The sequence below is a fragment of the Paroedura picta genome, chromosome 8 (assembly GCF_049243985.1).
Source record: "Paroedura picta isolate Pp20150507F chromosome 8, Ppicta_v3.0, whole genome shotgun sequence".
NCBI classification, from domain to species: domain Eukaryota; kingdom Metazoa; phylum Chordata; class Lepidosauria; order Squamata; family Gekkonidae; genus Paroedura; species Paroedura picta.
The window spans coordinates 27,807,175-27,831,296 of NC_135376.1; the positions used below are offsets into that span (position 1 = coordinate 27,807,175).

The following is a 24,122-nucleotide window of genomic DNA, read 5'->3' on the forward strand; positions in this document are numbered from 1 at the left end:
CACACACACACACAGACTCGCAATTGAATGGATGGATGTCTCTATGTGCTTGGCTGGGTTTGTGTGTGTAAATTTCTGTGATACTACTTGTACAGAAAGTTCATGTCTCATACAATTATAGTACTGGAATGCTCTGTACTTGGCTCTTGCGAAAGCTTTTGAGAACTCCTTGTTGTAGAAGGGTGTATACTTATGATCTTTATTCTAGCTGTTGGAACATCCCATTTGCCATTGTGAGGTAAGGAGAAGAAGAGCTGGGGGTTTTATACCTTGCTTTTCACTACCCAAAGGAGTCCCAAAGCAATTTGCATTCACCATTAGCTTCCTCTCCCCTGAACAGACACCCTCTGAGGTAAGTGGGAATGGGAGAGCTCTGGGTGAACAGCTCTAGGAGACTGGACTAACCCAAGGTCACCTAGCTGGTTGCATGTGGGGAATCAAATCTAGTTCTCCAACTTAGAATCTACCCTTATTAACCACTACACCAGCCTAAAATAGTTGACCTGAAAAGGAATAGTAGACTAGGCATTTTCTGTCTTCTGAATATTCCATAGAAGGAGGCTTGGGTAAAAAAAAATTACATAACAAATGTTAATCTCAATCTGTGTTGATACCTTGCTACAACAGCAGTTCTTCAAAAGTCTTGGCAGCATATCCTAACTGAGATGGTAGCAATGATCAAATGTCGGAGCACATAAATCTTAGCATGTTCACATAAACAGCCTGGAAAAGCTTGGCAAGTTGTGACTAACACCATGTTTACATGAAATTACAGTGAACAAAAATACATATTCTTGGTCTTGTTCTGGGAGCTGTCACCTGGGCACAATGACCGTGGAAAGGGTGAAGAGTATGCTTTCTGATGCAAGGGGTGCAGTTGGTGTCCCTGAGCCAGATTCAGGACTCTCCCTTGTGCTGGCATAGCACTAGTCCTTGGCAGTGCCAGAATTAAGGATGAGATTGCTCAGCACATATAAGAGACTAGAATGGCCTTATCTTGCTTACATAGACTGGAACCCTTTTTTCCTTTGGAAAAGGCCTGAGGCCCTTAGCCCAAACCATCCCCCAACCATCTATGCACCACTCAGCAGCAACTACCATGCCCTAACAGTAAAAGAGGAAAACCTCTAAAAATATTCTCCTCAAATCAAACCAAAGGAAGTCTTCTCTAGCACTGATTAGTTGTCCAGATCATCCAGAGGAGTACACAGGGTCTCCCAGGAGCCAGGTAGCAGAGTCAGTCTCAGAAGAGTAATAGTAAACCAAAGCTTCAGCCACATGTCTCCTCTCCACTAGACACAAACACCAAAGCAAGGTAGAATCAGCCACTTTTATGCCCTCTGACCATACACAGAAGGATTTCAAAAAAAGAACCACTTTCTGTGATTGGTCAAAGAGCAGTTAAAGAAGAGACAGGGCAGGAAGATCAGCTGAATTGGGATTTGGACCTCTGTGATTTGGTTCATTTAAACTGATGGGATGAGTGATTTGGCTTGAATAAGTCCAAAAAGTACTCAAATTAACATTGATTTGAATATTTTGGGGGCGATCTGAGCTGACTTGCCCATCCCTAGTTGCTAATGAATGTGGACAAAATTGAGAGGGTGCAGAGAAGAGTGACAAGGATGATCCAGGACTTGGGGACCAAGCCTTATGAGGAATGACTGAAGAACTTGGGAATGTTCACCCTGGAGACATACTCTTTAAGTATTTTAAAGGTTGTCACGTAGAGGAGGGCAGGGAAAGGTGCCTATTGGCAGCAGAGGATTGGATCTGCAGTAATGGTTCTAAACTACATGTAGAACGGTACTTGACTAGATATCAAGGAAAAATCTTTCACAGAGTAGTTCAGGAATGGAATTGGCTGCCTAAGGAGGTGGTGTGCTCCACCTAACTGATGGTCTTTAAGCAGCAGCTGGACAGACTTACCATGGATGCTTTAGGTTGATCCTGCACTGAGCTGGGGGATGGGGTGGACTAAGCCTATATGGCTCTTCCAACTCTATGATTCTATGAAATGGCGGTGGAAGTGCTGTCCCGTTGCAGTTGACTTATGACAACCCCACAGGATTTTCAAGGCAAGAGATGAAGAGAGGTGGTTTGCAATTACCTGACTTTGAATAGCAACCCAGGTCTTCCTTGGTGGTCTCCCATCCCATGTACTAATCAGGGCTGACCCTCCTTCTGAGATTTCATAAGGTAGGAATAGTTTGGATCATCCAGGTCAGGGTAGTTGCAACTTTGTTTGATTTTCTCACCAGCTGATATAATTGTATGCTTAATGGTGAAAGTACATTTTTCTCCTCACAATAACTTTGTGAGGTAGCTTAGACTGAGACTTTATGACTGATGCAAGGTTACCCAGCCAACCATATGAGAGTGGGGATTCAAACCTGGGTTTCATGGATCCTAATCAGACTCTCTAACCACTAACTTTTGTTGGTGGTTGTCTGATGAGATTGAGATAGGCCTGTATACAATTTTGCTCACAGTACTAACTGATTTCTTTACCTAACTTCTGGATTGTATTTTAGATTATTATTAAATACATATTTCTTTCTGTCTCTTTGGCTTACCTATCTTTTTCCTGTAAGGTGGGCTAATATCAAGGATTCTTAAACAGTGTTCCATGGTGTATTTCCAGGGATTTCCTGCAGTTATAACCACAATAATTAGGGGAAAATACTGAGTTACTTTGACATAATGGTAAAACATGGGAGCATAGGATGAGCGATTCATTTGCACACATAAACTTACTAGATGCATTAGGCAAACCAATATGATTTCAAACTACCCCCTGCCATAGGGCATGTATCATTGTGATAATGGATATGAAGCCCTTCAAAGACTTAATGTGCTATATAAATGCTAAATATCTTTTTGCAGCAAGTGGTGATGATTGCTGAATTAAAACTCATTTCTTTCTGGATGGTGTTATATATTAAATGTAAGGTAAAGGAAATAGAAAATCTTGTTTTGCACATGTTTTAATAGGCATCTGTATCTTGGGACATCACTGTTCATGCATTCAGTATAGCTGTACCAGGCTAGACAAAGAATTGAGTTTTAAATCAGAATGCCAGCAAATAGCATCTGGCATGGTGGTCCACAAATAAAAACAACACTGACATGCAGTGCTGAAAAATTTAGGAATAGCACATGTTTTAAAGAGAAGCCTACTTCTACTCTAGCTAAATATTTCATTATTGTGACTGATCTCCTTAAAAGGTAAAGGTAAAGGTATCCCCTGTGCAAGCACCGAGTCATGTCTGACCCTTGGGGTGACGCCCTCTAGCGTTTTCATGGCAGACTCAATACGGGGTGGTTTGCCAGTGCCTTCCCCAGTCATTACCGTTTACCCCCCAGCAAGCTGGGTACTCATTTTACCGACCTCGGAAGGATGGAAGGCTGAGTCAACCTTGAGCCGGCTGTTGGGATCAAACTCCCAACCTCATGGGCAAAGCTTTCAGACGGCTGCCTTACCACTCTGCGCCACAAGAGGCTCTGATCTCCTTAGTTTGCATTATTTTCAGTCAGGGCTGCACCCTACTAAAAAGATTGTACAAGTCAAAGCCAAACTCAGAGCCACACATGGAGGTTTTGTGTGTGGCACCTGAGATTGGAAGTTGTCACAGATAGATGGCAAATCGTAGTCATGCTGTCTTCTAAACAAGTCCGCAGAAGTTACCATCCCATACTTTGTTTTGGTAGCCAGCTACCCATATATACCCTCCCTCCTAAAAATATGCTTTAGACTAAGTATATGGGAGGTATTAATTTGAACAGCCAGATTTATGTTGAAGATGGTTTGATCTCTGAATAAGACAGGATTGGCTTTCTACTTATGTATATTCTAATAAGTCTTCAGATGGGAACACATTGATGTGTAGGTCTGTTTAAATCTGTGGCTGACCAAGAGAAGGATACATATATCCTGGACAACAGAACATGAGGGAATAACCAAATCTCAGGATGGTCATGATTTATAGGCCATGTGCTTCTGTACTGTACCTAAAAGAGGTTAATAGCCCTTGTATTTTGAAGACAACTGCAGTGGAAGAGTGATTGAGAAATTGGTTGACAAGTTGTGAAGAAACTTTTGGAGCCTATAAACTCAACTATTTGCTAAACCTGTTCAATCTTGCATCACAAAATGGAGCCCCACATGTGCCCACGTTTTGATAATTATGTGATCATATTTGGCTATACCTTAACTTTGGCTAGCTGTTCTCTTCTTAAAGCAGACTTTCTCATTTCTTCATTCTGCCCCAAAAGCTCATTTGAGATATCTGGCTTACGCACATGTTCATAAATGCCATGGGTACTGTGCTTATCTAACTCTAGCATAAATCAAAGAGGTATATATAAGGACTCCCTCTTGGAAAAGCTGTTTTGCAGAAAGTAGATGTAGGAAAGGAACTAAAACAGAACGAGAAAAATGAAATTTGTGTTTATGGATAACTTAGCTATTTGTGATGGAGTAAATGTGTTAAGATACTAACCAGAATAGAAAAAAACTGCTGCTAAAATTTAGAACCTTCATATTGCTGAATATGGCTGGAACTGTTATGTACAGCACCCTGAGCCAGTCTCGGCAGGGTGGTTTAGAAATTTAATAAACAATAATAATGCTATTGCATGGCAGTTGACTATTTGATAGAGAAATGTCAAGGAGATCTGTCTTGATTGTGAGCATCATAAAGCATCTAGAGGACCACTGCTAGAGGTGGAATTGAAAGTACGTTCTTCTAAGGATGGAGGACGTTTTGATGGGATTTCCCACCAATCACTCTGTGAGACAGGAGCAGACTTCTCTCTACTATTTGTCGTCTTGTGTGGGGCAATCTCCAAAATGGTTTTTCCCTTGCCTTGAAAGGGAGCACATCTATTCTAGATTGCTTTTAATACCCTCAGCCTTCTTCACTGTTTCTGTTTCTTACCTAGTACTAATCTTAATCCTTATCTGTCCTTCTTATTGCTTCTCCAGATCTTCTTTACTCCTCTTACCTTTGCTGTAATTTTGAAAAACATTTCTTCCTTCTCCCCTTTTTTCGTCGGTGGCAGATTTAGTAGATTCCTCATTCCTCCCTCTCCTCCTATGTTCAGTAGGCAATTCCCAGCCTGTGTTAAAAAGATTTCTACTCTCCTCCAGTATGCGGAGGACATACTCCCAAGTCCTTCTTTTCAATGCCCCCATTTCTGCCCTACAGACTCAGAGCCTACTCTCCGAGGATGGATGCTGAGAGACACCATGGGTAAAAAGTTGGATTTTGCCCTTAAAAAGCCCCATAAGATATTGTGGTCCTGTACCATCAGAGCATTCATGCCCATCCTTATTTGGACAATCTCCTGATTCATTCCTAATCCAGCAGTCTCTGATAGGCATGCATAAGACCATCCAGTGCCTTCAAGAATTTGGCTTCCTGGTCAATAGACACAAAAGCTGCTTGACCCCCTCAAAAATTTAGAACATCTGGGAGTGGTGATTGACACCTCTCAGAACAAATTTTTCCTTTCACAACACAAAATAGTCAAGATCAAGTCTCTGGCCTCTGGCCAGGAGCAAGGATGCCACACTAGCCAGTTTTCTGGGTCCTATGGTGGCCAGTACAGGGGCCCTCTAGTGGGGCAGGGTGCACTCCAGGGAGTTTCAGATGCTCCTGAGACCACACTAGGAAACCATATCCAGTGTCAGGATCCCATTGAGCGTCAACTGAAGTCTAATGTGGTGGACGTGAGACAAGAAGCTGTCCCAGTGCAAAACACTGTGGCCCATTATGCACTGCCGCCGAAACGGCGATTTCGGGTCACATGGAAAACGCGGAGGGGGAAGACGCGAAGCACACTGGTTATGCACGGGACTGCACGATGGCTGCAAAATCCAGAGTAACCGATTATGCATGCGGCGATCCTGGCGCCGCTTCTGGTTGCCCCCCGGTCACCCGGAAGCTGTGCTTTCTTTCACTTTCGCGCATATGCGATTTTGGCCGCACAGCGCACATGCGTGATGTGTGGCGCGGCCCTGATTCCCTCTCTCCCCCTCTCCCGCAGTAAGAAGCTTCCTGGGCCGCAAGCTTGCGGCCCGGGAAGTTTTTTACTGCGGGGAGAGGGAACCGCGGCCCGGCGCCCTGGCCTTCGAGGCCCGGAACCAGGCCGCGGACCGCAGGTTGGGGACCACTGCATTAAGGAAGGAGGGGAAAGGGAACCCCCCCTAGATTTCTTGCAGACACCCAGGGGTCCACGGATCCCCCATCAGGAATCGCTTCCTTAGACATTAGAAGAGCCCTCAAGGCATGCGCAGCTAGAAAAGACAAAATCAAGAAATCTGACTTTATGTTTATCTCCCCCCCCCCCAACATGGGCAGTCAACTTTCTAAGGCTGCCATCATCAGGGGCCTAGCATCTACATAATAGAAACCTACAAGGCATAGAAACACGTGATTCTGGCTGGGATCATGGTCCATTCCATAAAGTTGGCCACTACTAATGCTGCCTTTGTCAAATGGGCATCAGTTGAACAAATCTGTAATGCAGTTATGTGGGCTTCTATCAGTCCATTTATAAACACTATACATTAAATGGGTGTAGCTCTGTAGATTTATCCTTTGGGAGATACGTCTTGCTACGTATTCTGGATGCTGATGTCCTAAATGGGAATTACTGTATTTGCCGGCGTATAAGACGACTGAGCATATAAGACAACCTCCCAACATTTCCACTCAAAATACAGTACTATGGGCCACTATGGGCAGCTATGTCTATCCCAACTGAAGTGCACCCAGCATATAAGACAACCCCTCCACTTGGAGGCATGTTTTTCAGGGGGGGGGGGAGTAGTCTTATACACCAGCAAATACTGTAAGTACTGCTGTGGGAGTTCCCATCAAAATGTCCTCCATCTTCAGAAGGAGACTTTGAATTTACAATTTGTTATCTACCTCATGGGGAAGGGGAAGACTGACATTTGAAGACTTCTGTGCAAGGAGTTCTTCTCCCTTTCCTATAAACATGGAGGAGAATCAACTACATTTTGTTCACAAAACAAATTAGGATAAAATAACTACTGCATGACATAGCTTGGACCTCTGTTAGGCATGAGCACATCTGAAAATTGTACTGGTTTGGAAGGAGGCAGTAACTGATGAAGGTTTTCCTGTTATCGAGTCTTGGGATATTTTATTAGGTACTTGGTCCATTGCTGGCATTTTCCCTAGTTATGCATGCTTGCAATAAAATACCAATCACAATTGCTAATGGCCATTTCAGTTTGTTTTTAAAATCATGTTTCTAGTTCAGATTGTTCCTTACTGGGGTTTATTATTGCATATGTAATTTTCTCCTGTTCTAGAGAACTAATGCAGCAGTACATTCTTAGTGTCCATAAAAGTTTTTGAATTATCATTGTGTAGTTAATGAGTTATACATGTGCAGACCACTTAAGGCAATAAAATTGCATAGGCAGATGGAATAGCTTTATCCATATATATGAATATGTTAAGTGCAAAAATGTGTCCCAACTTTCATTCATATGTGTGTGTGTGTGTGTGTGTGTGAGAGAGAGAGTGTGTGTGTATAAATATTTTTGCTGCTATATGGGATTATTTTTCTGCATCTTTTAATTTCTTAGTTTTGATTTCTATTTTAGTTCCCCTTTTGCTTGATTGAGCTTCAGGTATTGCCAGCCCTATAAATTTGCTAACTTTTCAGGTTACCTCAATTTGTATTGTTTGTTTGGGCAATAACAGGAGCTCATAATTTCATGTAGTTTAGGAAATTCTCTTCTTCCAGAGCAGTGAGGGGTGATATATAAATTGAATGAATGAACTTAAGTTTCTTAGGGTATGGTGTTATGCAGGCTGCTAGTGTTTTGCTTCGACAAGTGAAGTTTAATTTGGCAGGGAAATCCAGCTTGACATTTGTCTACTTTTAACAGTACATATGAACACTTTTTAAAAAATATTCTATATTTCCCACTTTAATGAAAATTCACAAGCCTCATAATAGTTGCAGCTAGATATGTTTTGGTGTTTTTTGTATGCTTGACTTTTCACTGAATCTGTAATTGTATTAAAAATACTACTTCTGGAGTTTTATGGAACAAGGCTTAATCAAAACTATTTTTGTACAATGGAGCTTCTGTTAAACCCCTTGGAATGTAAGTGCGTGTTTCATAATGTTTCAGGATTCTATACACTTGATTGTAGCTTTAGAACAAAACTACATGTGAATATAATTCTAATACTTTCTTGACTGTTACATTTAGCTAGTAAAATGATGGGAACCATTCATTTATACAGTGGGCTGACCTAATAGAAAAATTAAGTCAGGTTAAGTGAAAGTGTGTTTAAAATGCCAATATTTTTTTGTGTTTGAGTTCTCCACAAATCCTCCTTAGAAGGTCGGGTTGAAGGCACTTTAGTCGCACTGCGGCTGTACAATGGTGACAAACTATATTTTGAATGGAAATGTTGGGGGGTCGTCTTATACGCCGGCAAATACGGTATATAGAGTTCTCAACCTTTTTGTGATAGTTCTTTGAAGCTGTTACTAACTTGATCTAGTATATGTACCACTCAAGGTGGAATTTTGTTAAACGTTATATACTTGTGACATATTCTGTAGTTATCTGAGATTCTGAAACAGCAAAGGAATGTAAAAGTGTTCTAGCTTCTTAGAGTCTGTTGCAACCCCCTCATTGCGTTTTTCGTTGTTATACCTCATTCCCTTCACTTCTGACTAGAACTCTGTTGCCTAAGAAATCCCCGATGCACAGCAGCAGCCCGGCATAGCTGCCACTGTGCATAATGGGTCATTGATGGGTTTCACATGGACTGGTAATCCCTGGTCTCCTATTCCATTGTGCCTCATCTGTGGCAAAAAGACTTGCTAATGAAGCAATAGTTCCAACTGGGTGATGTCACTACTGGGTGACATGCCATTTCCAAGGGGCATGACAGGGAGGTGTGACCAGCTGACAGCACTCCCAGTATGTCTTGAACCTTGAAAAAATTTCAGGTGTGCCTCCATGGTCAAAAAGTTGAGAAAATCTGATCTATACAGAAGCATAATATTCACTGTCTCATTCTTTAATTGGGTAAAAAAATGCAATCTTAATCCAAATGTTGTCTCAGCACTGTAGTTTAAGCCAAACAAATATGAACAGACAAGATCTTAAATTTAAGGTTACAAGGGGGAGGGGGGAGTAATCAGCAACAACAAAGGTGGTTGAACATGTGCTGCTACTGTCTGTCACTGTAAAACTGAATAAGTGTCTAAGGGCTCTTAAACTGACAATATTTAAATCCAGCATAAATTTTGGTGGAAGCATGTTCTATTCCCTAAAAGCTTATGCAAGAAACAAATCTTGTCCATCTTTAAGGAACCACTGAGTGTTTATTGTTAAAAACAGAAAGAGTGGTGCTGGAGAAGGAATTGGAGAGAAAACTGATATAGTTACAGAATGTACAAGATCACGCAAATAAAAATGGTACAGTAATTTAAACCAGAAGGAGATGTTAGGACTACTGAAGTTAGTGGAGACAGAGAAGTAAAAACCACAAGCAGGGAGATAAGAATGAACTGATGATTCTAGTGGGATGCTTTGGAGAAAAGAGCAAATGGGATGTTACTGAGCCTGGAAATTGAAAGTCACCATATACGTTCTTAGCCTGAGTGATGAAAGCTTCATTTTCCCTGAAGCTTTGTCGCTGCCATCATGGGTATTCCAGCCTGTGCATAATGGGTCAATAAGTACCTTTCACTGTAAAGACAGGCTTTTTTGGAGTCTCAGAAGGCCTCTCTCCCTACCACTCAAGGCCTGAAGCTTGTGGAAGGCTCCTCTGTCACCCCTGAGTTAAAACCAAACCCCCCCCAAAGGTGGTTATGTCCCCAACCCCAAGGAAGGACTCACCTTACTTGACTCCAGCTGCTACCAATAGGTCAATAAAATAGTAGGAGTCTCACCTGGGAAAGGTTTGCAAGGCCAGAGCCATTCCTCTTCCCACTCCCTCCAGGCCCATCATTAGCCACTGGGAGTGAGTTGACCACCCATATAAGGGAGTTAATAACAAAAAAAACATAACAATAAAAAAGCAGTACATTGCAGTGCACCTTGGGGGCACCAGTGGTGCCCTGGTGTTCCCTAGCATGTTGGTTGAGAATTCCTGGTTTAAATTTATGGTGCTGCCTCAGAGTACTGTGTGCTATTCTGGTCACTGTATTTCAAAAATGGCATTGCAGAATTTGAAGAAGTTCAGTAGAAGGCAATCAAGATGATTAAAGGGGTTGAAGGAGCTCCTTTCCTATGAAAAAGGCTCAAGATTTTGGGACTTCTTACTTGAGAAAACAGATCACTATGACCCATTATACACTACATTTCCTACGCTGGGCAGCTGCTGTGCCGTTGTGGCGGGCATGATGCCCCGCTGTTCCCTGTGTATGCACCGGGGGTGGGGTTTCCCGGTGTACGGAGATGCCCTGGCATAGTGCGCACACACGAATGCCAGCGCAGGCATTCCGGCCTGTGCCTAATGGGTCTAAGAGAGGAGGAGGACATGATACAGATTTATAGAATTCTGCAAGATAACTTTTTCTCCCTTTCTCAAAATACTAGAACTTGGTGAGATATAGTGAAATTGAAGAGCAGTAGATTTAGGACAGACAAAGGGAATATACTACTTTAGTCAATGAATTATTAAAATGTGGAATTTACTGATATATGATTGCCTGGGTGGCTACAGGGAGTGAGATGTGTTCATGGAGAAGAGGTCTGTTGATGACTACTGGCCCTGGTGACTAAAGGGAACCCTCACTTTGAGGCTGTAATCCTGTGAATGGTGGTACCAGGAGGCGAGATTAGGGAAGGCCTCAGCCTCTGTTCCCTGTTGTTGGATCTCTAAATGTCTAATTGGCCACTGTGTGAGATGGGATGATGGACCACTGATCTGATCCAAAAGGGCTCTTTTATTTAGCTAGTTATTGTTTCCCCCCTGCCCCTTCCAGCATGCTTACTCAGGGCAGCTTGAATCATTTTAAAATCACACACATAACTTTGTGATACCATTTATCTACTAATTAATATTAAATTAAAATAGTAAATCTTAAAACCATTATGATACCTAATTTGGTCATACAAATAAAACTCATTTTTGGACAGATTTTAAATCTATAGATAAACTTAGTCTTATAATTTGACTGGAGTTGTAAAAATTGCATATCTTCATAGTGTGTTTTGCAATTGCTGTGTTTAATCTGTTACTGTATGGGTTAAAATTTTGATGGACATCTACAAGGTACTAATCTGTGCTTGTTTATGCAACTTTTGCTAACAATTTTATGAAGGAATTTGTAGTAGTAACTGATACAGATATGATGCTTTAGCTCAGTAACCAGGGTTGTTATTGATTGTATGTCAGAGGTGATCATGCCTCTGGTTCTTTTAGAAGAAAGACTTTAAGTAGAAATTAACTGTAAAACAAATTATGATTTTTGCGGTTGTGCATTTTCAACCATGAAAAATGGATGAATATTTTCATAATGTATTGACTAATGGTTGTGTCACAGAGATGAAATCCGTGGGAAAGTACCTCATCTTTGGTATCAAATTTTCTCTCTTCCTGTGAAAATATGTTGATGGATTGTACTGATTCCTATGTCAGAACTGCCAGTCATATCCATTGATTTCTGCATGGGCTAGTAATACTGTAGAAAGCCAGCTGTTATGCACAGTGTCCTAGTAGTGTCCCCATGGTCTATAGTATACTATTGGAGTCAATACAACAGGTCACTGATTTTAACTCAGTTCTGTGTTACTTTTTTCACCTGAAGACATGCACTTCTCAGTTTCTTCCAAAGACCTTGAAACTAATCCTGTTTCCTTTGGTTTAATATACTTCGCCTTGATGTTGTCTGACTACCTCTCTTCTTCTCCCTTACATACTGTTTTAACTTAGGGCTAGACCTTCTAGGACTTTGCTGATTAGAATGACACATACAAATTAATGGCTATTTTCAGTTAAGGCAAAGCAAAACTCAGTGTACAGAGTGGGTTGTATGTGGGAAAAATGGAATATTTATCACCAGCTCATGAAAACCTGAATATAATTTTAATAGCAGAGTGCTATTAATAGGATGCCTCTTTGTGGTCAAGTTCCAAACATACACATACAGCATAAAACTTGGGAATGCCGAAATTCTTGAGTGTAGTGTTCCCTCCCCCCCCCCCCAAAAAAGTTGGTTATGCTCCTATTTTTGTTGGAATCCTTTGTGATGAACTGTTGAAAGTGTCTAACGTGTGTAATCATCATTATGGCATTTAGCTACTTAGCCATAGTTCTTCCTCTATTTACTAATGTACATATGCTTTTGTCTTTCAGTGAATGGTAGTGTCTAGAAAGGGTATGTCCCTTCAGGAGAGAGGTGCCAATGTCCAACCGGCCTAATAACAGTCCAGGGGGGTCACTGCGACGTTCACAAAGGAACACTGTTGGGGCCCAACCGCAAGACGACGCAGTAGGAGGAAGGTATGTTTATGTGTCTTGTTAGTGTATCTCCAAACCTAAATATTAGATTATGCTATTTTTTAGAAAACAGGGCAGCACTTTGTTTGGTTCAGATAACATTACTTCCTTTAGATTTATTAATTAACAATTCTGTGACATCTACTTTACTTTCAGCATGAACTAGAGTTGTTAGGAGTGATTAAAATTCATGGTTTCTAAGCATCCAGAATCTTGTAGTACTTATTATGAATGTGCATAATGAAATTCTTAAGCTCAAGATATACTTGGAAATTACTAGTCATTACTGTCATTTATTTGGAATAGTAATGCAAATCCAAGGTTCTTAGGTAAAAAACACTCCCTGAAACAATCCATGTTTTCAACTTTGGGTGCTGCTAGTTTGCTACAACATGTACTTGTGCCCCCCCCCCCCCCCCAAGAAAGCCAGAATCCCAGAACAGTCTGACCTGGAGGAAATTTGCCTCTTGACCCCAAAGTAGTGTTCAGCATTTTCCTGGGCATGCAAGAAAGGGCCACAAGAACCAAGCACTGACACAACCCTTTCTGCCCACCCACTCACAGTCCACCTAAGTTTACAGAATCAGCATTTCTGCCAGATGGCTATCTAGCCTCTGCTTTAAAACTTTAAAGGAAGGAGAACCCACCACGGCCTAAGGAAGCCTGTTCTTTGATTCTACTGATTTCTCGCAAATCACATTTGGAGATAAGCCACAAAGAACCATAGTTCTTGTACCCTTCCTATTTTTTGGGCAGAGGGGAGGATCAGTGATTTTGTTTTATGCAACTTTCTGTTGTTGGGAAAATAGAGAGCTGAAGAGGCACTTTATTCTAGGGCCCATGAAATTTGTTGCTCGGCCCAATTTTTTTGAAATTTATAGGTTCACAAGACAGGTAGCACTCATTCCACTGCAATATTGGTGCGATTTGTTTGAGAAACAGTCACTCCAGCCCTACTGAAAAATCCCCCATAAGAAATAATGGCAGACTCACAGCAAGGGCTGGGGGAGGGCAATTTTGCAAAGGAAGCCACTTTCATTTTATGATGGATGGCAGATGCACTTTTCAGTGGAAAGGTAAGAGGTTTTTATTGTCAGTCAGTCACTGTAAAGTAGGAAAATGCAGTCACAGGATTTGTAATACTCTGGCCAGTCAGAGCTTTCATGGTAAGTTACTGCTTGACTACTATTTTAGAAATCAGTATAGAGAAGTTCAGTTGTTGAAAGAGTGGTCTATAAAATCAAACTCCCTTTGTTCAATGTGTTTGAATGGGATCTTAGATTACAGGGAGTTCTGTGCTCTGTGCAGATTTAGTGCCATTACCTTTAAAACAGATGCCACAGACACATTCTCCATTGAAAATTATGGTCCCCAAGTCTGGAACCACACAGATTTATATTCCAAACTGGTAATGTCTTATCTGAAAATAAGCAATTGTGCTGAGAACGCTTACCCCTCCCCATGAAGACTAAGTCTGAAATGATAACGACATTTTTTCTTGGTGTACAACCCTTGTACTTGGCGCTTAACAACCATAGCTTATCCCAACAGATACAAAATGTCAGCCACCAATACAAAAATCCAGTTATTGAAGCTTGCTACATTTTAAATCAGATATGAGACTTGAAAAATATGCTTAATCAGAAATTGCTAGAATATTTATAACCAAAAATAATCAACAAATATCTATTCGGTTTAAGATTGAAACAGCAAATTCATATAATAATTGAAATAAAAACAGGTTACGAATTCACTTAATTGGCCGTACAGGTTATTAAAAAAAAAGCTAATTTAAAATTATTTATTTATTTATAATTAGATTTTTATACTACCCCCTTTCAGCATTGCCAACTCAGGGTGGTTCACAGTATTCAAATACATACAATATAGCTACATTAAACAACAAAACACAATTTAAAACAGTTAAAATTATTTAATGCCTACATTAAATGGGTCTTGGTTTCTGTTTCCTCTTCTCCCATTCAGGGGGTGGGTTGCTTTAGAGAAGGCCCATTCGATTATGTCGTTTTCCGTTATTTACCTAGGATCAACCAAAAGCCTGCTGGAAGAGCTCTGTTTTGCAGGCCCTTTGAGACTAAGGAATTTCCTGCAGGGCCTGCAGCGCTTCCAGGAGATCGTTCCACCAGATAGGGGCCAGACCTGAAAAGGCCTTGGCCCCTGTTGAGGCCTGAAGTACTTCTCTAGGACTGGGTTTCACCAGCCGGTTCCTGTTAGCAGAGCAAAGCACTCTTCAGTGGGGGATAGTCAGTTAGGGGGGTCCCTCAGGTACACTGGGCTCTGACCACAATTAGCCTTAAACATCAAAAATAGGACCTTGAACTTGATCCAGAATTCAACTGAGAAACAGAGCAGTTGCCTAAGGCTGAATGTGGGCCCTCCAAAGTGCTCTTGTGAGGACCCGAGCTGCTGCACTTTGGACCAGTTGCACTTTCTGGTTCAAGGTCAGGAGTTGGCTTGCATAGAGCAAGTTACAGAAGTCTAACTTGGAGGTGACTGTCGCATGAATCACTTTGGCTAGGTGAAAACTGAAATAATAAGTAGAAGAGAAACTAATAATCTGATGTGGAACCAACAAGTAATGTAAGTGAGGTGCCCTGGTGACCTCTGAACAAAAATTAAATTTGATTGAGTTAGATGACTGTTCTAAAATTAATTGATCAACTTTTTTAGTGCCTTTTTATTTTTTCTTCAATTTCAACTGTGTAAGGAAACATGTCAAATTGTTTTTACAAATGTTTGCAGATATCAGTATTTCAATTAGAACAATCTCCATGTGAGCTTTGAATTTATTTGAATATATCACTCTTGATTTGTTCGCTAAAGGAATATTTACTGTTGGGACAATAAAAATGGGGGAGGCTATTTAAAATTTGTTTATTAAATACACTAGATGAGGTCATGGAGTTGGAAAATGTTCTTTTTTCCTTAAAACCTATGTAACTACTTTGATAATATTAATACTCCAGGTGTACATTAGTAGATGCCATTTTGAGTGGTATGTCCTTTAACATTTTGCAGATCTTTTTACAAATGTTTAATAGATAATTATGATACCCAACTTGTTATGCCTACAGTGCCTAGTCGTATTCAGTTGCTCTGGTCATTTCTAGCATTTGAAGTTAATTTTCATTCTATAGTTCTGTAAGTTAGAACTATAATTAATTAATTAATATACAACTTAAAAGAGTTTCTTGATATATCATATTTTAGTTTAAAAAGTATTTTCAACTGCAGATATCAAAGCTAGAGTTTGCGTTGCATATCTAGAACTGAAGGAATGAGTACTAAGGAGCTGTTCGTAATCTAATATATATTGGGGGTTTTGATTCTAGCCTATACTTCCTTTTGATTTGGTATTTTCTGTATGCTATACTTCAAATAAGAAACTTTCAGTTATTGAACACTTCCAAGAAGGCTATAAAAATATTTTTTGTAATGTGTTGATTGGTTCCAGTTTTCACTTGTAAAAGGATTACAGGTGATTGTGTGTTTATCTAAGGCAGGGGTAGTCAAACAGCGGCCCTCCAGATGTGCATGTACTACAATTCACATGAGCTCCTGCCAGCGTTTGCTGGCAGGCACTCATGGGAATTGTAGTCCATGCACATCTGGAGGGCCGTAGTTTGACTACCCCTGACCTAAGGGGACAGTTCCTATCTTCAAGGTAAAATATTAAGTTAGCCTTTTATTTGAACGTTCAAAAAGGTAGAACTACTTTAGTCTACTTTGACCATGGTTGGGAAACAATGAGAAGGGTAAAAATACTCTTGGCATCAACATAAAATATTCCACACTTGCAGTACTCCCTGATCATTACCGTTAGCTGGTTGCTTCATAATTTAAAAGGTAGTGCAACACAAAATGTCTTGAAACCAAAATAATAATAAATTAAAATATTTACAGCCTTCCTTTTGATTTGTGATTCCAAAGCAACTGTTGTTTAGAAACCACAATGTAAATGTAAATAAAGCATTAAAAGCGATAACTAAATAAAATGGCAGAGCTTTAAAGCTAACGGCTGCCGCACTGCATGTTCACAGCTATTGAAGCATCCAATAGCAACTTTTTGGGCTGATGATAATTCGGTGACAAACTTCTCCAAAGAGGGAATTATGAAACAAGTGCCTCTACGGAAAAAAAAAACCACCCATCTTAATAACCACCCACTGTACTTGAAACATCACGTGCACATAGGGTAGGCTCCAAAGAAGACTGTGTTCATCCTTAAGGTAACCTGATCAAAGGCTGTTTACAGTCATCGACATTACATCCAGCACTTTAAGCTGGAAAATTATTGGTATCTGATGAAGATGTTGAAAGACTGGTAAGAACCCTGAAAGATAAGGTCCAATGCACTTGCAATTTCTGGCCATTTATTTATTTAGCAAATTTATATTTTGTCTTTCTGCCCAATCAAGATGCACATTACATTGTAAATTTAATCTAGATGACACCAGGTATGAATTGAATTGGTTAGGCAGCTTTTCTCCAGGTCAGAGCACAGCTGGCCAACAAGCTCAGTTGGTAAAGTATACTCCTTGCTTTGGGTATTACTTGGTCATCAAGTTGAGTTCAGCAAATACCCTTACGTTGGCTAGTTGTTCAACCTTGACTCTGGTTTAGAACCTCCATCCTAAAATATGGTGAAAAAGGGAGATAAATGAGCATGACCTAGGACATGAATATGAATCCTATGATACACAAGCCAGTGGCTATGTGTCAAAACACTGGCTTCTAATATAGTGTTCTGGAATTGCCATCCAGGGTGGACTAGAATTATTGCAAAACAATCCCAGTAAGGTGATCCAAAGTGATATCCTGAATGGTAACAACTAAAGCCACTAAAATATATTTTGGGGCTGCAAGCACTGAATCATTAAAAAAGACTGCAAATTCATTGATTGAACTCATCAAATATAGCTGCATATTTATGGTGGCTGAAAATGCTTTGCATGACTGAGTATATGAAATGCAGTATCTTCACTTTTAATGCATTTCTCTTTTCGATATGAATTAATATTAGCTGATTCTGGCAGATCTGAACTATTAAGTGCTCTGAAAGCAATATTTCAGATGTTCCCAGCTCATGTTTTCCCTTGCTTGGAATGTATAAAACAGCACATATAAAATGGTTTTCTTGAGCCAATGCACTCAGATTTTCTGCCTTCAGTTTTTCCTTGCTCTTGCTGTGATCTTATCTGCCATTCTTGTCAGAGTCCTACAGGAAATGAATATTCTGGGCTGAGAGTATTAGTTCCAAAATGGTATCAGGTAGAGTTTTTTGTTTTATGGCTCCCCAGTACAGCTGTTAGCAGTACTTATCAGTTTAGCTCATGTGAATCTAGTACAACAGATTTATTTATTGTATGGTGTGTCTGGTGTAGCCAGGATATCCAAGGATTGTCTGGCAGCCAGGCAAGGGATGTTCACAGGTTATTTGCCATTTCCTACCTCTGTATCATGACCCCTAGTTCTCCTTGGAGGTTTCCCATCCACGTACAACAGAGTCTTTAACTCATGAGCTCCTCTTGAAGCAACGCTGTACTTGAGTATGTCTTACTACTGTTGATCAAGAGTTGAGGACACCTTGTATATGATCACTTGTTATGTAGAAAAAGACTTGCACTGGAATTCTTTAAGTCCTTTAACCAGAGCTGATGAGTATTCTATTCCAGTAGGCAAAAGATTTCCCCTACTTATACTTTTAAAGAAGTTGTAGTTGTACTATAGTAAGATTATGACCACTTCCAGCTCTGTGCAGTAGTAATGCAAGAATTTTAAACCTGGACACTTATGAAGAAGGAAAAATCAAAGCTTAGTTTATATCTGCAGAGGGCAGTGACTATCAGTACTGCTGCTATTCTGGGGAAAACTGCAGCTAGCTTTCTCCCTACCAAACTCATCCCACAGATCAATCCAGTTCTTTCAGTTTCCTAAAGCAGAGCTAAGGCTTTTGTAATGATTTCTAAGATCCAGAAATGCTCAGCTGCACATTTAGTCTGGTCATATTGGAAGTTCCTGGTGACTTTGCTCTGCACATAAGTTGGATCCAACTACTAGTTTCCATGATCAGAGGGCACTTCTGTTCACACAAAAGGAGAGTTGTTTTTATTCATTTCCCTGTTGCAGACCCCTTGCAACATCTCATTTTCCTGAGAGTCCTCTTATCTTTAGAAGCTACTTCATGGGTAGCAGCTAAGATTTCTATTAGTGGAATAGAACTTTCTTGTATCCTTGTCTTACTGTGGCCCAATGATCTTGAAATACTTCTTTGGGGGGATAGGGATCCCTGAAGTTCAACATGAGGAAAGTCTGCAGCTGGAAAGGAATAGTAGTAATTGTCAGTTTAGTCTGCATCCTACCCATTACTGCATAAAAAATAGGTAATCAACTGGCTTGGCTACCTGGCAGCAAACCCAAAACACTGAAGTGAGAGGGGAAAATGTTTGTCACCTGCCAGTCTCTTAACCCTTCTGCCTATTTCTAGGTTGTGTACATTCACCATTTTTCTGTTCTGTGATCAACTACAAAAGACATTATACACTGGTGATTGTAAGTTCACATACCCAACAATATTTGTTCCATGTTTATTCTGTTTTCATGCATTCTGGCTGAAAGAATAGCGGATGGTGTTCTTGCTACATGAGGTGGTAGATCAAACATAAGTGAGCCCTGTAAGAATAAATTTCTTGCAGAACTGAATTCAGCTTGGACACTATCTCACCTCCCCCCCCCCCCATTATGTCATTGAGCATATGTCATTCTATGCTTCAGCTTGAGTGTGCACGTGCTCTGTGCTGCAGCAGTACTCTTCCTTTCCCACCATCTGCCACTATCACTTTTTGGAGGAAGGGAATATCTGAAGGTAGACCTTAATAGGAAGGGGAATAGTAAGGCATTGGCAACCATTTATTCTCTGACTGAGTTTTCTGAATAAGTCTACTTTCTAGTTTACACTTTACTGGGAGATTGGGAGGTAGTTGTTTAAAATTTATTTTCCGTAGCAGCTTCTCTGTATTGTTAGGGATGGTTTGTCAAGAAATAACCCTGCTTTCTAGCTAGAAACTTGGTCAGTGTTCAGTGCCTTCTTTTACTATTGCATGAGAAGTGGGCTATCAGTTTTAGTGAAATTAGTGCAGAAGTCTTAAGATCTCCTTGCTCCCAGTATTACACTTACATGTATTGGACAATAACCTTGTATCACTTCAGCAGCAGTAGAGAGTCCCTACCAGACTGGCCATTAATGATATACCTGTATCAACAAGCAGTTTGAATGACAGAGATGGGGTAACAGTTCAGTTTTCTAGAGCAGTTAAATGAATATATGGCTTCTAAAGATAAAAATAAGTTAAAACTAGATAATGTGACTGGAAAAAAAAAGAGATACAGAGATTGGAAGAAGATAAATTGAAAACTGTCATAAATAAGTGAGAAGTGGAAGGTAGGGGTGAGCTCCCCTAAATTATGCACCACCTGGCTCTCTGAATTTCCTTATGGATGCCGGTATCAGTATTACTGGAATAACGGAAAAGAGACAAACTTCCGCATGGAGCTGCTATAATAATTTTCTACCTCTCTCCTGTAGAGGCTGTATTTGGCTGTATTTACGATCAGCCCCATGTGAATAGAATCAAGTGCAAGGTGCCTTAGGTAAAATTAAGGACCTATAAATGGAAAGGCAGCGTATAAGCAGCCTAAATGAAACAGAAGCAAAATAAATTCAGAAAATCAGATGGTATCCTGATATATTAAGGATGCCTAACAGTTTGTTGCCTTTTGAAGATATTCATACTCTGACTTCTGAGTGAAGTATCTGCTTAATGGTGGGCCTGGTATGGAGGATGTAAATGAATCTAATTGGGTAATAAGAAGCACAACAATCAAATTGGGGAAGTAGAACCCTGTAGCATCTGAGGAAATGTTCATGCATACAAAAATATCATATAGCTTGAATAAAACGTTGGTTTTAAAGGTGCCATTGGACTTCCTGTAGTACCATCAAGTCACAAATTTAGCATGTGTTAACCTGGTCACATTTGCATTCTAGATCTTTCAGCTGAAGTGCAACGCTTATGTTTCCTAGACAGAAAATCTAGTCGAGGGGGGTAATGAGAGCATTCCTAGCCACTTTTACTCCCTATAGAGCCTGCCAAATCCAGACTGAAGTGTGGACTTTGGCAGTTAAAAAGATTTAAGAATTTAGTAAATCTTGAAATGTAATTTTACTCTACTGTTTTTTTTTGTTTTTTTTAATTTAAAGGCAAGAATAGATACTTGGTCAAAATGGAATATTTTTGGGCAGAATATATGTTACACAAATGTCTATACTCTCAAAGATAATATGCATGTTTACTAGTGTTTCAATTTTAATATGAGATAAGATATAATATGAGCCTCTTGTGGCGCAGAGTGGTAAGGCAGCCGTCTGAAAGCTTTGCCCATGAGGCTGGGAGTTCAATCCCAGCAGCCGGCTCAAGGTTGACTCAGCCTTCCATCCTTCCGAGGTCGGTAAAATGAGTACCCAGCTTGCTGGGGGGTAAAACGGTAATGACTGGGGAAGGCACTGGCAAACCACCCCGTATTGAGTCTGCCATGAAAACGCTAGAGGGCGTCACCCCAAGGGTCAGACATGACTCGGTGCTTGCACAGGGGATACCTTTACCTTTTACCTAAGATATAATATACTCTGGAAGATAGAGACAGAGTTCAACAAGATCTGAACACAATGGAAAAATGGGCAAATGAGAACAAGATGCAATTTAATAAAGATAAGTGTAAAGTTCTGCATCTGGGTCAGAAAAATGAAAAGCATGCCAACTGGATGGGGGATACGGTTCTAGGTAACACTGTGTGTGAACGGAACCTTGGGGTACTTGTGGATTGTAAACTAAACATGATGTGATGCAGTGTGATGCAGCGGTAAAAAAGGCAAATGCCATTTTGGGCTGTATCAACAGGGGCATCACATCAAAATCACAAGATGTCATAGTCCCATTGTATATGGCACTGGTCAGACCACACCTGGAGTACTGTGTGCAGTTCTGGAGGCTTCACTTCAAGAAGGACGTAGATAAAATTGAAAGGGTACAGAGGAGAGTGACGAAGATGATTTGGGGCCAAGGGACCAAGTCCTATGAAGATAGGTTGAGGGACTTGGGAATGTTCAGCCTGGAGAAAAGGAGGTTGGGAGGGGACATGATAGCCCTCTTTAAGTATTTGAAAGGTTGTCACTTTGAGGAGGGCAGGATGCTGTTTCTGTAGGCTGCAGAGGAGAGGACAAGCAGTAATGGGTTTAAACTACAAGTACAACGATATAGGCTAGATATCAGGAAAACAATTTTCACAGTCAGAGTAGTTCAGCAGTGGAATAGGCTGCCTAAGGAAGTGGTGAGCTCCCCCTCACTGGCGGTCTTCAAGCAAAGGTTGGATACACACTTTTCTTGGATGCTTTAGGATGCTTTGGGCTGATCCTGCGTTGATCAGGGGGTTGGACTAGATGGCCTGTATGGCCCCTTCCAACTCTATGATTCTATGATTCTATGACAAGAACTGCAGAAAATTTTAGTCAGCATTATTTGAGGTAATAAGAAACACAAAATAAGTCTGAATACTTCACAGAGCAGGATTAGGCTATCCTAAATATCACAGTTTTTTACCATACAACTCGGCTATATTGGTTAATCAAATGGATATCACTAAAAGAGGATTCTTTAAATTATGTTGAGCAAATTTCCATCATATGTGGATCTGGCTCAAAAAGAGGCAGAAATTTTATAGTCATGACAACCTCATTATTGATGCATTGATAGTATACTTGATAGCTTGTTTAGAAGAGGTTCAACCATTTCACTGATTCTGTGAGAGAATGTAAGTAAAATTGCAATTTAATGGGACCAGTCACCAAATAAATGCCTCAAAAATTGTAATACCAGTTGATATTGTGGCAAAGAGAATGCTGTTTTTTAAATATGTGGTGGGAAATGTTTACAAGCTGTAAAATATTGGAAAGTAGTAGTAGCAAGCATATTAACTGGTATAGGCTACATCAGGGGTAGTATACCTGTGGTCCTCCAGATGTCCATGGACTACAATTCCCATGAGCCCCTGCCTGCATTTGCTGGCAGGGGCTCATGGGAATTGTAGTCCATGAACCATCTGGAGGACCACAAGTTGACTACCCTTGGGCTACATGATATCTTGTGTACCAGAATTGTTACTATTAAACTTTGTTGTAAGCAGCCCATCATCTCTTCAAAAATTGGTCCTGTATGCAATAATAACTGTTCGTATTGGTTTTGGAGCAGAAATTCTGATCCAGATAAAGAGTTGTTAGAGAAGTTAAACATATGTCTTGTATGATTAAATGAATTATTTATTTTAAAAGGAAGTCTTTAAATAATGATTTTGGAAACAAATGTTGGATCAGATAGGATACCAAATTTTGGTTTATGTTAAATTCTTGAAGGCAGTGATTATTATTCACATTTTGCTTGTCTCATTGTATTGTGAGTCAAAATACGGTATAGCATGCAGATCTCACTGAGTTTTAAAAATATATTTTCTGTGTGAAGAATAAAACAATGACCAGAAAGAGTTGGCCCTAAAGAGCTCTGAAGTGATCAATTAGAATTCGAAATCTTGTTAAGAGATCTCTACAAAGAATTAAACCTAGCTTGGTAGGCATACTGCAGTTGGTTCCCTAAGAGCAAACTGAGCCATTAGGTTTTTTTCCCTTTCTGTCTCTGGTCCATTAAATGTCATTGCTGCTACACATAACCCTAATCAAACTAGTTCTGTTCCTTAGGTAAGGCAACAAACTGGGAAAATGGCAAATGGATTGAGGTAGCACAGAATCATGCTCTTTAGGTCACCTGGGATTAGTGATGCCCCATGAACTTACTCAGAAACAACTGCATTGTTGTCATTATATTGCTGCAAAATATTGACATGCCTTACAAGCTCTTTGATGAATGTAGAATGATTTTAGAGACCTGTGCATACACACCCTATATGATTCTTGGCTGATCAGTGACTGAGGGTCATGTTGAAATGGAACACCGGCAAGTCAAGATAGCTTTTGGACCGTACCTTGGGTAGTCCAATGCATGATGATAAGGCAAATACTGTGAGCACTAGAAGTTGGAAATTTGTGACCAATTGCATAATTCTAAATCTGTATTTCATTTAAATGATTGGCAGAGTGGAAAGATCTGGCAGTACAATTGCATATCCTTGCCTGAAGTAAAGGGAGGTGGTGTTTGACATTACTAGCAAGCTAATTTCTCTGCCCAAGATTTCTTCTTGTAGGCTTGATGGAAAACTTTTTGTGTTTAAAATCCTGTGTTTAAATGTTCCATGTACACATTTCTGTTTGCTGGTTTTCTTGATAGCTTTCTGTTTTTAACTTTCTGCTGACAGGTCACATTTAGGGCAGGCAAAAAATAAGGCACATAGCCCTTCTGAAAGTAGAAAATCTATATCAAAGACACCCAAAGTGCAGTCCAATACTACTACTGAACAGTCAAAGGGACACTTTTCTAAAAGGTAATAGTTTTATATTTATGAGTTCTCAACTGTAACTTC

The 24,122-nt window shown here is 40.2% G+C and overlaps 1 protein-coding gene across 6 annotated transcripts in view; it reads left to right on the forward strand.

The window, feature by feature from the left end:
* Nucleotides 1–24,122, forward strand: part of TRIP12 (thyroid hormone receptor interactor 12) — a 99,144-nt gene that overhangs the window by 13,466 nt on the left and 61,556 nt on the right. For 4 of the 6 annotated variants that reach the window (XM_077348813.1, XM_077348814.1, XM_077348815.1 and 1 more), the window contains exons 2-3: nt 12,375–12,521; nt 23,958–24,083. In XM_077348813.1, the coding sequence (XP_077204928.1) occupies nt 12,424–12,521; nt 23,958–24,083 (224 nt within the window). In that variant the 5' untranslated portion in view covers nt 12,375–12,423. The remainder of the gene's footprint in view (nt 1–12,374; nt 12,522–23,957; nt 24,084–24,122) is intronic. The other 2 variants (XM_077348817.1, XM_077348818.1) reach the window with 1 other exon arrangement.